This window comes from Paralichthys olivaceus, chromosome 15 (genome assembly GCF_024713975.1).
Source record: "Paralichthys olivaceus isolate ysfri-2021 chromosome 15, ASM2471397v2, whole genome shotgun sequence".
NCBI classification, from domain to species: Eukaryota; Metazoa; Chordata; class Actinopteri; order Pleuronectiformes; family Paralichthyidae; genus Paralichthys; species Paralichthys olivaceus.
Genome location: NC_091107.1, coordinates 495,001 through 509,184, shown reverse-complemented (window position 1 = coordinate 509,184; position 14,184 = coordinate 495,001). Strand labels below are relative to the sequence as shown.

At 43.2% G+C, this 14,184-nt stretch overlaps 3 protein-coding genes and 1 long non-coding RNA gene across 4 annotated transcripts in view; 2 read left to right on the top strand and 2 right to left on the bottom strand.

Moving 5' to 3' along the window:
• Positions 1 to 31: 31 nt before the first annotated feature.
• rnasekb (ribonuclease, RNase K b) lies at positions 32 to 2,693 on the bottom strand. The gene is made up of 3 exons (XM_069539404.1): positions 2,158 to 2,693; positions 893 to 975; positions 32 to 778 (listed from the first exon to the last, which is right to left on the bottom strand). The coding sequence occupies exons 1-3, from the start codon at positions 2,233 to 2,235 to the stop codon at positions 634 to 636; spliced, it is 306 nt and encodes a 101-aa protein (XP_069395505.1). The 5' UTR covers positions 2,236 to 2,693; the 3' UTR covers positions 32 to 633.
• LOC138413776 (uncharacterized) lies at positions 954 to 1,364 on the top strand. Its single transcript, XR_011246163.1, has 2 exons — positions 954 to 1,082; positions 1,143 to 1,364. It is a non-coding gene; the product is annotated as an uncharacterized lncRNA (long non-coding RNA).
• On the top strand, positions 2,580 to 6,284 carry bacc1 (BPTF associated chromatin complex component 1). The gene is made up of 6 exons (XM_069539403.1): positions 2,580 to 2,719; positions 3,532 to 3,626; positions 4,097 to 4,198; positions 4,441 to 4,670; positions 4,747 to 4,851; positions 5,090 to 6,284. Exons 1-6 carry the CDS (start codon positions 2,699 to 2,701, stop codon positions 5,152 to 5,154), a joined length of 618 nt encoding a protein of 205 aa, XP_069395504.1. The 5' UTR covers positions 2,580 to 2,698; the 3' UTR covers positions 5,155 to 6,284.
• The window catches only part of LOC109644852 (P2R1A-PPP2R2A-interacting phosphatase regulator 1), a 9,776-nt gene continuing 1,649 nt past the window's right edge, over positions 6,058 to 14,184 (bottom strand). The window contains exons 2-9 of the mRNA XM_020110319.2: positions 13,316 to 13,400; positions 12,768 to 12,824; positions 11,824 to 11,870; positions 11,660 to 11,717; positions 11,354 to 11,418; positions 11,209 to 11,264; positions 10,956 to 11,040; positions 6,058 to 10,497 (exon numbers count right to left, since the gene is read on the bottom strand). Of these exons, the coding sequence (XP_019965878.1) occupies positions 10,374 to 10,497; positions 10,956 to 11,040; positions 11,209 to 11,264; positions 11,354 to 11,418; positions 11,660 to 11,717; positions 11,824 to 11,870; positions 12,768 to 12,824; positions 13,316 to 13,400 (577 nt within the window). The 3' untranslated portion in view covers positions 6,058 to 10,373. The remainder of the gene's footprint in view (positions 10,498 to 10,955; positions 11,041 to 11,208; positions 11,265 to 11,353; positions 11,419 to 11,659; positions 11,718 to 11,823; positions 11,871 to 12,767; positions 12,825 to 13,315; positions 13,401 to 14,184) is intronic.

Genomic DNA, 14,184 nt, shown 5'->3' with positions numbered 1-14,184 from the left:
CAAACTTCATTTAAATCCAACAAGTAAAACGTTTTTTTTTTCATACACACTTTATTGCAGATTATTCAACAACATTTCTCATCTTAACAAACAAATCTACAGTTTTGACACCTGAAGGGAAATAGAACTGAAACACTGCGCCCTCGCTTTGGATGTGATGACGTCATCCGTTGCTGATTTGCATCACGGTTCCGTTACTTGACTTGCGGCGGCACCAGCCAATTGAATCATGTTAATGTGGAGGAGGCGGAGCCAGCAGGTGAACATGGCGTGTTGGTCTCTGTTTCTCGTGCGCTTCTCTTCATTGTATTGATGGTTAACATGACACGTTTGCACAAAAGACAGTGATGTCGTGGCGACTGTCAGCACCAAGTGTTGGACACGCCCACATCTAGCGTGAGTCCAGCTGTTCGATCAGTTCACTTCAGACGAACCAGGAAATAAAGAAAACTGTAAACTGAACGTGTTGGAATCTCGTTCATCGATTACGTTTGGTCACTTTAATGAAGAAGATTTACAGGAATGATGACATTCAACAACAAACATCACAACAAACACACGGAAGCTTTTACTTTGAAAATAAATAACAGACTGACGCTATGGGGAGGTCAGGCCCAGCTCCTCGCCACAGCTCTATGTGACCATGTACTCCTGGCGCTTGTTGAGTCGCACCTGGCAGAGCGAGACGGCGCCCACAGCCACGTAGATGGCGGCGGCAATGAAGCAGTTGATGCCGACCTGGTTATAGAGAGCGTAGACGTTTTGAGGAGGGACTTTACTGCAGGAGAGAAACAAACGTTCACACTCAAACCGTCACCGGTCAAATATTCTCGTGTTCGTGGTGTTATAATAATCTGATCATTATTTATCTCGTGTAAAATGTCGGACTCACTCGTTACGAATGTCGTCTTCAGTGAACGGGACGTCCTCGATCAACACGGCCGACTTTGCACTGAAGAAGATTCCCAGCATCGCCTGAAACACAGAGCAGAGACGGTCACACAGAGGGGTCAACACGAGGCCCCGGGGTCACAGAGGGGTCAACACGAGGCCCCGGGGTCACACAGAGGGGTCAACACGAGGCCCCGGGGTCACAGAGGGGTCAACACGAGGCCCTGGGGTCACAGAGGGGTCAACACGAGGCCCCGGGGTCTCAACACGAGGCCCTGGGGTCACACAGAGGGGTCAACACGAGGCCCCGGGGTCACACAGAGGGGTCAACACGAGGCCCCGGGGTCACACAGAGGGGTCAACACGAGGCCCCGGGGTCACACAGAGGGGTCAGCACGAGGCCCCGGGGTCACACAGAGGGGTCAACACGAGGCCCCGGGGTCACAGAGGGGTCAACACGAGGCCCCGGGGTCACACAGAGGGGTCAGCACGAGGCCCCGGGGTCACACAGAGGGGTCAACACGAGGCCCCGGGGTCACACAGAGGGGTCAACACGAGGCCCCGGGGTCACACAGAGGGGTCAGCACGAGGCCCCGGGGTCACACAGAGGGGTCAACACGAGGCCCCGGGGTCACAGAGGGGTCAACACGAGGCCCCGGGGTCTCAACCCGAGACACAGTCCTGGTTCAGTTACCAAGTTCCGAGTTAGTTAGTTTCACAGAGAGGGTGGAGCTCGGCCAATCAGAAGAGAGACGCTCACGAGGTCACAGTTCCTTTTTCTGACTCTGTGGAAAAAGCCACTTCCTGTTCTGAGCGGTCACATGACAAACAGGATGATGAGTCACATGATCCAAGTGTAACATAATCTAAATGTCTCCATCAAACCTGTGTCAGTCACGTGTGCTGATGATTCCGGTGTAATCAAGAATCGATAATAATCATTAACATAATGATGACGCTTCAACACGTAACAACTGGAACGACTCATCGAGTATTACGTCATCACCGATCGATTCTCTGTTATTTGATGATCACGTGATCACTGAGCAGCCGGGCCTGCGTGGGCTCCGTCTATCACCCGGAGCTGAATTTCTTCCAGGGCCGGATGTTTTGTTCCGATGATTAGACGGAGCCACGAGCTTTAATTCAAATAAGTAAACGAACAAACACGTTTGAATGTTTCTGATCCAAACAAATCGTCTGAGCTTGTTTCTCTCTGAGCGTCTGACTCCAGACACTAGTCGGTTCCTGCTCCGTGGTTCTTACCAGCATGATGACCCCCCAGATGCTGATCACGATCCCGCAGGCGGCCACCTTCGGCCCGCAGAACAGAAGCGACGGCATGTCGGTGTCCGGTGATCGATCGATCAGAAACTGATTTGATTCATTCAAACCGAGAAACGCTGAGATCGAAGCAGCCTCGCGATCAGCTGATCTGCGTCACTCGGTGGAGCTCGGTCACTGTCGTGACTCACAGAGAGGCGACCAATCAAATGTCTCAGACCGCGGGCCCCGCCTCTTCCGGTGAGATGGACCAATCGTAGCCGCCGATGCTTCCTGTTGTTCTTCTTTGTTTTTCGTCTTTACGACATTTTCTCCGCACGTGAGATTTATTCACGATTTAAAACAACATCGACGTTAAATCGTTTTTCTGCCGAAGCTTCGTTTTTAAATCTCGTTCATTATCGATGGAAGCGCGCGAGTGAGCTCACTAGCGTCACAGAGGCTAACTGTAGCTAGCAGCTAGCTGAGCTCGTCATTTCGACCAAAGAATCAATTCAAGAAGTTTTATCGTCGTCACTAAAATATGACGTCAGCGTCAGCAAAGGTGAGTTTGAGCTGAAGTTCAGACTGAGACTCCAGAGTCCATTCATAAATCTGCTCATCCTACACACATGGAACCATCCAAGAGTTTCTGTTCACATACATGTGATGAACGTTCGTTCAGTGTTCTTAGTATGTTCTAGACTGGGAGAGACTTTACTTTGAAAAGACTAATGATCCACATGCTTTTCATTTTACTTTCATTTTACTTTCATAGTACTTTCATAGTACTTTCATAGTACTGATAAAAGCCAGTATCAAGTCAGATTTAGCTTTAGCCTCAGGTTCAGTCTGTATCATTGATCACAAGGCTAAAACACTTCATGACGCTAAGATACACAACTGAAGTTATGTCTCTAACATCTGCTAACATCTGCTAACAGCTGCTAACACCTGCTAACAGCTGCTAACACCTGCTAACACCTGCTTACACCTGCTAACACCTGCTTACACCTGCTAACACCTGCTTACACCTGCTAACACCTGCTTACACCTGCTTACACCTGCTAACACCTGCTAACACCTGCTAACAGCTGCTTACACCTGCTAACACCTGCTTACACCTGCTAACAGCTGCCTACACCTGCTAACAGCTGCCTACACCTGCTTACACCTGCTAACAGCTGCTTACACCTGCTAACAGCTGCTTACACCTGCTTACACCTGCTAACACCTGCTAACACCTGCTAACAGCTGCTAACATATAAGATCAATCCACCATCTTGTCCTATATTCTAAAATTAAATAAACCGGAACCAAACGGAGGTGCTGATGTTTCCAGGGGAACAGATTGAGTGAACTCTTTGTGTCCAACAGGTCGGAGAGATTTTCTCTGCAGCTGGAGCCGCTTTCACTAAACTGGGAGAACTGACGATGCAGCTCCACCCGGTGTCTGACTCCAGTCCTGCAGGGTCAGAGTCAAGATTCTCTTCTTCAGAACAAAGCTCTGATGTTTCTCCTCCTCTGACCTTCACTCTCCTCTGACCTTCACTCTCCTCTGACCTTCACTCTCCTCTGACCTTCACTCCCTCTGACCTTCACTCCCTCTCTCCTCTGACCTTCACTCTCCTCTGACCTTCACTCCCTCTGACCTTCACTCTCCTCTGACCTTCACTCTCCTCTGACCTTCACTCCCTCTGACCTTCACTCCCTCTCTCCTCTGACCTTCACTCCCTCTGACCTTCACTCTCCTCTGACCTTCACTCTCCTCTGACCTTCACTCCCTCTGACCTTCACTCCCTCTGACCTTCACTCTCCTCTGACCTTCACTCTCCTCTGACCTTCACTCTCCTCTGACCTTCACTCCCTCTCTCCTCTGACCTTCACTCTCCTCTGACCTTCACTCTCCTCTGACCTTCACTCCCTCTCTTCTCCCCCTCAGAGCCAAATGGACGGAGACGGAGATCGAGATGCTTCGTTTGGCCGTTAGACGCTTTGGAGACGATCTGAACAACATCAGCTCGGTGATCAAAGAGCGAACAGTGTGAGTGTGACGAAGATCAAACACTTTGTTCTTCATCATCCTCCTTCATCCAAAAACTTCATTTTAAAAAAATCCAGGAAATCAATCGACAGAGAAACTGTTCACACACAGCAACATGGTCCAACTTCACCTCTTCAAGCTGATCATATTTTATCTCCTCCTCCTCCTCCTCTACCTCCTCCTCCTCCACCTCCACCTCCTCCACCTCCTCCTCCTCCTCCTCCTCCTCCTCCTCTCTGCAGCGCTCAGATAAAGAGCACAGTAAAGAGGAAGTTGTATGAAGACAGCCGAGTCCCCATTTCCTCTGAATCCCCGAAGAAGAACGTCAAGAAATCTGCAGTTGCCATGACGCCGGCACCCGCCCCCTCAGCACCCGCCATGATTGGCGTGCCGACCCAGCAAGTTGTTGTGGCAACAGGGATGCAGAACAGCCCCTCCCTGGCCCCGCCTCTCAAGAAGCAGAAGACGGCAGGTGAGAAATAACAGGAAGTGACTCCTGTCCCGTCAGATTTAGATGCGATGATGACACATTGCTCCGCCCCCTGCAGATGTGACTCTCAGCGCTCTGAACGACTCGGACGTGAACAGTGACCTCGTCGACATCGAAGGACTCGGAGACGGATCGTCCAACAAGAAACTCAACTTCGACCAAGGTCAGTTCACACACGTGAAACAGCTCGTTAACATACAAAACTTTATAACAGCTCGTTGGTGGTACCATCAGTAACATGCTGCTTTATTACATCACAGCCCTACACACAACTCGTTAACGTACAAGTCGTCAATGTAAAACTCATTAACATAATGCAACTTGTCGTACCATAGCTTGTTAAAGACAACTTGTTCTCGTCTGATCAGATTAACGTGAAAATGTTTTCCCTCGTGTTCCAGAGAGTCTGAACCTGGACTCCAGCCTCATCATGAACTCCAGTGACCTCCCGCTCCTCTCCCGCTGACCTTTGACCTCCAGTCTTCTTCCTGTCCACACTTTTGTATTTTCTACACAGTCACACTCTCGCTTAACATTTCTGAAGCAAACACACAATCCTCTTCATTAGCGTTAATTTAAACATTTTAAAGTTTTTGTTCAAATTTAGTTTTATTCTGGATCCAAAAGTTTATTTTCATTTTCTTCTTGTTTTTGAAAATATCAACTGGAGGAACTGAGGTCCGTTTGTTTTTCTGTTTGAAGCAGAATTATGTTTCACTGATTTTTAAAATCAACTGAAGAAACACGTGGAACATCGAGAGTCGTCCGTTTGAAGAGACGCAGTCGGGGAAAGTAGACGATACATTTTTGACTCAAGTGAGTCACTTGTTCTGTTGATTCATGTTTCACTGTAATTTGATCTGAAATAAGCATCAATCTGAAACTCATGTGTTACAGCGTCCATCTTAAAATCCGAAACAAAAGATTCAACCAGTGTCTGATCAGAAGATATTTTTAAATCCATCGAACATTTCTGGGAGTGAATTAATTCAGTAACTTGAGGAAACAGTTGATCAGAATATTTTCCCAGCGTCTTCTCTCCTGCTACTGAAGATGAAAATCTTTAACAACATCTCACACATGGTTTCATCCTTAAAGAAGCTCCGAGTCATTATAATAAAAATAATAATGTCAATTATTAGGTTTGATTTACAAAAGAAAACTGAGCAATGACAGGAAGTTAGAAAATCTGATGTTTGAACTGTTCATAAATCACTGATGTAAAAACATTGTTTTTATTATGTTTATAAAAAAAATCTACATCTGCTTCTTTTCTTTGTTTTCCATGTTGTCGTCTGTTTCCAGCTTCATAAAAAGTCTTGAACTTAAGACTTAAACCACGACGTTCTGACAAATGACACATCTTGGATTGTTTCAGATTTTCGTTTATTGATAGTTGTCATATACATTATATTTACTTATAGTGTGGACATGTTTCCACTCAAGTCATCCTGCGTCATGTTTACAGCTGCGAGAATGAACACATGAATATAGACTTAAATTTTTCTGTTGCATAAAAATACATCTCCTTTGTCTTATGTAGAGAATTTGTCCAAAATAAAAGGAAAGAAAGAAAAACTATTTACACTTTAAAAATACGTTGTTTTCATTGATGTGCTTTTATTTCCCTTTATCGTGTTGAAGAAATCGTGTTGAGCCCTTTTTAAAGTCGGATCTCACTCTGGACACTTTTCATCATTTTTCCGCACTTTATGAATGATTTTTAAGATGAAGCTGATGTCGCTGTAATTTAACAAGTCACGGTTTAAATCGTAAACGACATCGCAGCTCAATTATATATCAAGAAAAATCTCATCTGCTGGTGAAGATAAAGGAAACAAAAAAACTCAAAGAGACAGAGAAGTAGAACTTTGTACATTTTCACTTAAAACAAAGTTTCTTTTTTTTTTACTTCGAAGTGATGGTTAGTTTATTAGCTCAGGACAAAGTGTAATGATCGTATCAGTGCTGAGAAATAATTTTGTTCTGCCAGAGTGAAACTTTAATACTGAAGAACCACTGACAGTCTCCATGACGGCAAACAGAAAAACTGAAAGAGAACAGCGCCCCCACACTCACTTCCTGATCAGCACATGGACAAACAAAACCCGTTTCATCTTAAATCCACAAGTTTGTGTTCGAGAACAACCGGACAATAAAACTTACGGCAACAAGATTCATCTCGTGTTCTGATAAGAACCTTAAAGTTCTAGAAATAATTCTTTATTCATTCATTCTTTAAAGGTTCAGTGTGTAGAACTGTGTGAGGTCTAGTGTTGCAGTGGAACAGCCCTCACTTCACCCTCTCCTTCCAAACACAAAAAAGAACCTGTGGTAGTCTTCAGTTGTCCTTCAGTTTAGTTTGTCCAGTCTGGACTTATGTAAAAAACATGGCGGTGTAAATATAAGTATTTAAATATAAAGTATTTAAATATAAAGGGTCTTTTCTGGGGTAAAGAAAACTACAATTAAAACAATTTAGATGAAATGAACGAGTGAAAACATCATGAGGATGATTCTCCTTTAAATTTCTGCCGATAGATCCTTTCACCTGAATTCTACACACTGGAGCTTTAAGTACTTTAAGTACTGACAAGATCATTTTCATGTCATTAGAAATTTTCTCTTTGAAATCAAATTATTAGAAATGTATTTAAAAAAGAAACATTTTGGAAACTTAAATGAAACTGAAATAAAAGTAATGTGGATTTCAAACGAGACTTTTCTTGAAGCGTTCAATCGGTTATGAACAGAAAATTGACAATGACACAAAACACATAAAACTGTTATTTTACGACTGTTTTTATAAAACATATATTTTGTTGAAGGATTTTTGGTGTAAAAACTTTTCTTGAAGCAGAAATTTGTACGAGCTCCAGCAGTGGAAACTTTCTCTCTTCAGACAGTTTGAATGTTAAATGTGCAAAATTCCAAAGGTGTTAAAGCTTGAGTACTTTGGCAGCAGGTGTTACTGCGGAGTTAAGTCCATCCTGCTTCTCGTCACAAAAAAACTTTTGTTATAGTTTTGACCAAAATATTTAAGTGAAGGAAGAAGTGTCTTTTCTGTTTGTTAAAAATTCACATCAGTAGATGTTGAATCGTAAGATCTAGACACAGACCATGTAATGAGATATGCAGCCTGTAGGGGGTGATATGAACAAAATTAATGAATGGCTTACATCATAAACAATAATCCATTCTTTTAAAAAACCTTTTCTGTCCCAATGAGCTTCTAAAGCTTTAATTTAATAAAGATCGAAGTCGACGTCTGAACGACTTCAAGCTAACAAGGAATATTTAGTGTTTTTAGAAGCAGGATAAACTCACTGAGACGGTAACGAGAAATAAAGCAGCAAAACATCTGATGCGACAACATATCGATCATGTGACAGAAAGAACGAAAATGTCAGGAACTGCAAAGTCGTGACCACAGAAAACAACGTCAAATCTGTCACTAGAGGAGATTTGGAACGTTTTTAAACGAATGAGCGTGAACGAGCAGCGACTTGTTTTTTCACGCGACAAAGTACAAACACAGGCGACAAGTCAGATTCTAAAAATCTCAGGAAAATAAAGTCTCAGATCTGACGTCAAAACATCACAGACACCACCAGAAGATGGCGACATGTTGAGGCACAATGATGAGCGACAGCGAGAAATAACTGAAGCAGGAAGCTGCTGCAGCTCGTCTCCGAAATGTCTAATGAAACTTTACAAACTTTTCTTTTGAGGAGAATCTGTGAATTTTCTTTTTAGAATCCAACATGTGAATCACAGACTGTAAATAAAGATGGTGGATTACATTTGGTTTGTTTTAAGTTATTTGAGGAAGAAGAACCAGATCATTTTGTTGAGGATTGATTTTTGGTCACAAACGTGATCGTGTCTGTAGATGTTGGGATGAAACCACAGAACGACACAGAACGACACAGAGCTGCTGTCGTTAAGAGCTGAAGAGTGAAGCTGAACTGAGATCAGTTCAAAACACTGACAAGTTATTAACAACCAGTTTATCTCCAATGTTCAGCAGCAAACTTTAAAACACGAAGAACTCTGAACAGAGTTTGGTGGATTAGTTACAGCAGCAGCTCCTCTGGGTCATAAAGCAGAGGATCATGGGTAATATTTCAGGTCAGTGAGTGGGACGACACAGTCAACACATCGATACACTTTGTTTGTAACAGTGACATAAAACACAACCGAGTTCGGTTCTGATCTAAAAATGTGGTCGTTTCTGCAGATTCAATATTTACAATCAAACTGCAGCTGAAGAAAAGTGAGAACGAATCAGCTGCTCTCTGTAAAACTCACACACGACGGGTTCGACTGAGCCGGAGCAGTTCATCAAACCTCCTGCGGCACAAACGTGTTTCGAAGTCTGTCAAGGTTCTTCTAGAAAAAGTAGGAAGCTTCAGTCGAAGTCCGACACTGAAACGTTTCGTTAAAACACGAAAAAGGTTTCGTCAGTGAAGAAAAACTTGAGTTTCATTGGATTTTTTTATACAATAATTTGTTTCGTCATCTTCGGAGACGTACGTGTAAATAACGTGAAATTTGATGATGATGAAGTGTGTAACCCTGGGTCTCTGAATTGATGAAGTAATGGTAGAGTATGAACATCTCAAGAAATAAAGATGGACGACATGTAGGCTCCCAAAAGTGAAGCCAAATCATCTGGCTCGCCCCCTGGTGGCTGGATGCAGTAAACGTCATAAGTTTGTGAAAGATGTTTCAGTCGTTTCAGCTCGTTCTCCTCTCTCTGATGTTTCTCATCAGTTTGGTTTAATCAGTTATTTGATGATATAAAAACTGAGACTTCATGATTGACAGCTGACTCCTGATTGGTCAAGAGCCTGTGGGCGGAATCTCAATCCAGAGACGTCTCCTCGTCTTTAACTTCAGTCTTTGCTTCAGACTCAGATTCAGGATCTTTCCTGAATGAATCTTGATAAAAGTTTGAATACGTGAAGCTTCGGTTCCGTTGGTTTCCTGCGGGAGTCGCCTGGATTGATTGTGGTGGAACCTGAAGAGCTTCAGCTCCTTTAGAGATGATTCAGATCAACTTCTTTCATTTGCTGTGTTTTTGTCCTGATAATAACTCAAGACTTTATTATAGGTTCTTCAGAAATGTCCATCGATCAGAGACGATCGGTGCCTTCATAAAACGATTGATTGATGAGTCAGATCAGTCTCGGGATCCTTCAATGTTCCACGTGATCGTCCCGTTCTCAGAGAAACCGTCAGGACGTCTTCGCTGAGCTGAACATCAGGTCGTGTGTCCTCTTGACTCTCGGGTTCAACACCTCGTCTCTGTGAGAACCAACCAACTGTTAATGTGCGTCTTCACAGAATCAGACTTCCAGCCTCACGTCCAACGACTTCCTCCAAACGTTCTTCATGATGTTGACATGACGCTGACGATGCTCAGCCGACTGATTTTAGGGCGGGGCTCATGTCAGGACCTTCACTGCTCGGGAAGGAAAAGTCGTTCTGCTGGACAAATGTTTGTGCAACATGAGATTAACTGAAGAGCTAAACTAGGATTGCATTCCAGAAGAAATGTGTCAACTGTCACTTCTGAACTTCCTGTGGTTCTTCTGTCCATCAAGTTTGGCGACAGGAAGAGGCGGGACTTACAGTGACACTGGATAAGGTGCGATGAGGGTGGGTGTTGGGGGGCGGGGTTTAGTGTCCAGGTTGCTGGTGTGAGCTGAAGTTGGTGAAGGAGGGGGGAGGGGAGAGGGACAGAGGGCTGGACTGAGGACTGACGCCCCCTGCTGGTGGAGGCTCTGCCGTCGACTGAGAGACACTGAGGAGGAGGAGATTTATTATTTAACTTTATTTCTCATATGACACGTGTGAGTGTACTTGTGCAGATTCTTTGTGAGGACATTTTGTCTGGTCCTCACTTCCTTTAATGGACTGAAGGTTAAGACCTGGTTTTAGAGTTAGAATCAGGTTTGGGATCAAGGGATCAAGGGATCAAGGGACACTGGAGTTTGAAGAGGAGCTAAGGCAACAAGGAAACGTATATGTGTCAGTGAGTGTGTGTGTGTTAAATAAACTGATGATCACTTGTATTTAGAGCTATTCTCATTCTCATTGGCTGTTCGTGTCGTCAAAACATGGACGGGATGACTTCTATCTAAGTTATACGTTTTAAATTTCTTTCAAGCAAAAGTTATATACCGATAATTATCATGATTATATAAAGAGGTTAGGGAACGTATCATATCAGTGAGTGTGTGTTTCAGGTGAAGGCCTCACCTGACTGTGTAGCTGCTGCGGTGGGCGGGGTCTGTTATCCCTGCAACAAAAAGCTTCTTTGGGGGTCCGTCAGACTCGACTCCACCTGATCAACCGAAGCTCACAGATTTAAACAATCATAAAAAACAGGTTTTACATTCCACACATCTGTTTCTATAGAAAAACTACCAGAGGAGACATTTTCTGTAGTAACTACAGAGCTGTCTTTATATACACTCTTTCGTTAATAAAGGTGCATGAACAGATTTGTTACCTTTCCTCTTCAGGGGGGTCAGTACAGGCCACCTGACTGTGGCGTTGACGGTTGGTCTGTTGAACAGTGAAAACATGTTTCATTATGAAACAGAATAATAAGAACTTCATATGTTTTCATGTGTCAATGTTTATCTGTGACGCACCTGAACCTCCGGGTGGGACTGGGGGAGGAGTTTGGTGTGACGCCGCTGTCCTGTGACTGAAACCACTGAAGAAGATAAAGAAACATCTGGATTCAGTCTGAAACCGCTGATCTGGATTTACAATGAAAGCTCTAAACTGGATCAATCTGAACAGTCTGATCTGGATTCACTCTGTTTCTAATCTGGATTCTCTAGTCTGTGGATTTCAGTAAATGGACGGATCTGGAACAGGAAATAATAAAACGTCCCAACAGGAACCCGAACTAGCACTGTCACAATAAGAGCACAGTATGAAGAGATACTCACCGTTGAAGTGTGGTCATGCCACTGACTGACGGGAGGAACCGGAATCAGACTGGAAGCACTGAGGGAGGAGGGGGAGGTGGCTAGTTACATCTGGTTTATGATTAGTTAGTTTGTTACGGTTACAGTCATTAACCAGGTGAACAGTGATGATGTCAGTGTCAAACCTGAGTCTGTGCAGACTTCCTCTAAGCGTTGTCTCCATGTTCTCCTCCTGTGACCAACACAATCAGCTGTTATTAAAGGAGAAGTTCGTTTTTTTTCAACCTGGTCCTTATTTCCAGCATATGGTTTGTAGATCTACTCACCCATAAAGGTTTGGAGTAACTTGGAGTCCTTCTGACGCGTTTAGATCCACACGCAATCGGTGTATATCCATACAACGCAAGTGACTGGGGCATCCACGATACAGCCTCTAAATAACCATTATCTGCTGCGAAACTCTTTATTGACTATGAATCTCCAGAACTAGTCCCCTGTGAGTCCAAGTTGCTTTGTTTACATCCCGGGCTTTCACTGGGGTGACGTCACCGAGGCACGCAGCTGCAGATCAGCTGACGATCAGGTGTGTTTGTTTACACGGAGTTTGCTGCTGCTAGTTTTGAGCAACATGACCGAATACTTATCAGGTGCTTTACAGTACAGTATTTTTTTAAAGCAGCTGTGTCCTGGTGCTCGGGCGTATTCACCCGGTTAAAGGCTAGCTAACTTCAGCGGGCTAACGAGCAGCCTCGAAGCTAGCGTAAGCTTAGCGACTGCGCGCCTCGGTGACGTCACCCCAGTGAAAGCCTTTGATGTAATCAAAGCAACTTGGACTCACAGGGGACTAGTGCTGGTGATTCATAGTAAATAAAGAGTTTCGCAGCAGATAATGCGTTATTTAGAGGCTGTATCGTGGATGCCCCAGTCACTTGCGTTGTATGGATATACGCCGATCGCGTGTGGATCTAAAAGCGTCCGAAGGACTCCAAGTTACTCCAAACCTTTATGGGTGAGTAGATCTACAAACCATATGCTGGAAATAAGGACCAGGTTTAGAAAAAACGAACTTCTCCTTTAACATGGTGACGTCAGGTATGATGAAGGTTTGTATCAGTGTCTCCATCCTCACCTGTCTCTTCTGGTCGGGTCTGTCTCCGCTTAGAGAGAACGGAGAGAGAGGGATGAGCTAAAAGATAACAAGAAAGAGAGAACGATGAGATGAACAATCAAATGAAGGTGAAGGAAACCGACGACATCGACTGACGAAGTCTGTCCACATTAACACACCTGAAAACACATAAAACCGCTGCCTGTGTTCTTTCAGAATAAAAGTAGCTGAACTGTTTGTAACCGGCTTCTTCTTTGTTCAGTTTATTGGCAGGTGACAACCAACATAACGGTGCATTACCGCCATCTATTGTGTTGGTTCACCATTCCTGCTATACCAGGTCGATTAACCACCGTGCTCTTTCAAAATAAAAGCAGCAGGTCAATCTCTTTCAGTGTTTCAACATTAAAACATGACCTGAGATATATATCACAGTTTCACAATTTTGTAGAAGAGGTGGATTTAATTTAATATTTTTGATTTTGATAATCGAACGTTGTTCAGACAAGACACAGACATGTTAAAGTGCAGTCAGATTATGTGACTGGGGGTTGTTCTCCAACACTGACCTGTGACGGACAGCTGGGGTTGATGGAAACACTGCTACGTCTGTATCGAGCAGAGGATACAGGACTGAAGACGGTCATCCCATCACTGAGAGAGAGGCATTAATAAACAGAGAGACTGTGAGGACAAACAGAATAGGAGAATAAAGCTATCAACAAAATCCTGTTTAATTTGACGTAACTTTTGTCACAACACAAACATGGAGCGTTTTGGAAAGTTTCTCTTCTGATTATTTACTCGCTTGAAATCAATTGTTAATGAATTCTAACAAAAATTACTGTGTTGATTTTTAAAGTCTGGACTAATGTAAAAAACAGGGCGGCCTCCATAGAGATGGACCCCTCCATGTAAATATAAAGTATTTAAATATAATTTTTTTAAATATAAAGTATTTAAATATAATTTTTTTAAATAAAAAGTATTTAAATATATATTTTTTAAATAAAAAGTATTTAAATATAAAGGGTATTTTCTGGGGTAAAGAAATCTACAATTTATACAATTTAGATTAAACGAACCAGTGAAAACATCATGAGGATTATTCTAAATTAAATTTCTGCCAATAGATCCTTTCACCTGAATCTTACACACTGGAGCTTTAAGGTGGAATGTTTAGAAAGATACAGCTCTTTTATCAACATAACAACCAAATTAGAAGCAATTTCTACCTCACAAACAATAGAGACAGTCAGAGAACAAACTTTTCTAATTTACGTGTAAGTACATAAATAGAATTAGGTTTTCAATGACTTAACAAAAAGGGTGAAAATACTAATTACTAAATGTGGTATTTTTTTTACCTTTTCCACTGCAGGCATCAATAAAAAGTGTAATTTGAACAAACAGTGAACAGCTGTAGTAGGAGTAAAAC

What these genes read in the sequence shown, in the direction of transcription:
- rnasekb (XM_069539404.1), bottom strand. Translation starts at nt 2,235, where the DNA reads ATGCCGTCGCTTCTGTTCTGCGGGCCGAAGGTGGCCGCCTGCGGGATC. An exon ending in TCTGGGGGGTCATCATGCTG is followed by an intron (nt 976 to 2,157) that starts GTAAGAACCACG and finishes TCTGTGTTTCAG; the next exon opens with GCGATGCTGGGAATCTTCTT. An exon ending in GAAGACGACATTCGTAACGA is followed by an intron (nt 779 to 892) that starts GTGAGTCCGACA and finishes TCTCTCCTGCAG; the next exon opens with TAAAGTCCCTCCTCAAAACG.
- bacc1 (XM_069539403.1), top strand. Translation starts at nt 2,699, where the DNA reads ATGACGTCAGCGTCAGCAAAG. An exon ending in TGACGTCAGCGTCAGCAAAG is followed by an intron (nt 2,720 to 3,531) that starts GTGAGTTTGAGC and finishes TGTGTCCAACAG; the next exon opens with GTCGGAGAGATTTTCTCTGC. An exon ending in CAAGAAGCAGAAGACGGCAG is followed by an intron (nt 4,671 to 4,746) that starts GTGAGAAATAAC and finishes CGCCCCCTGCAG; the next exon opens with ATGTGACTCTCAGCGCTCTG.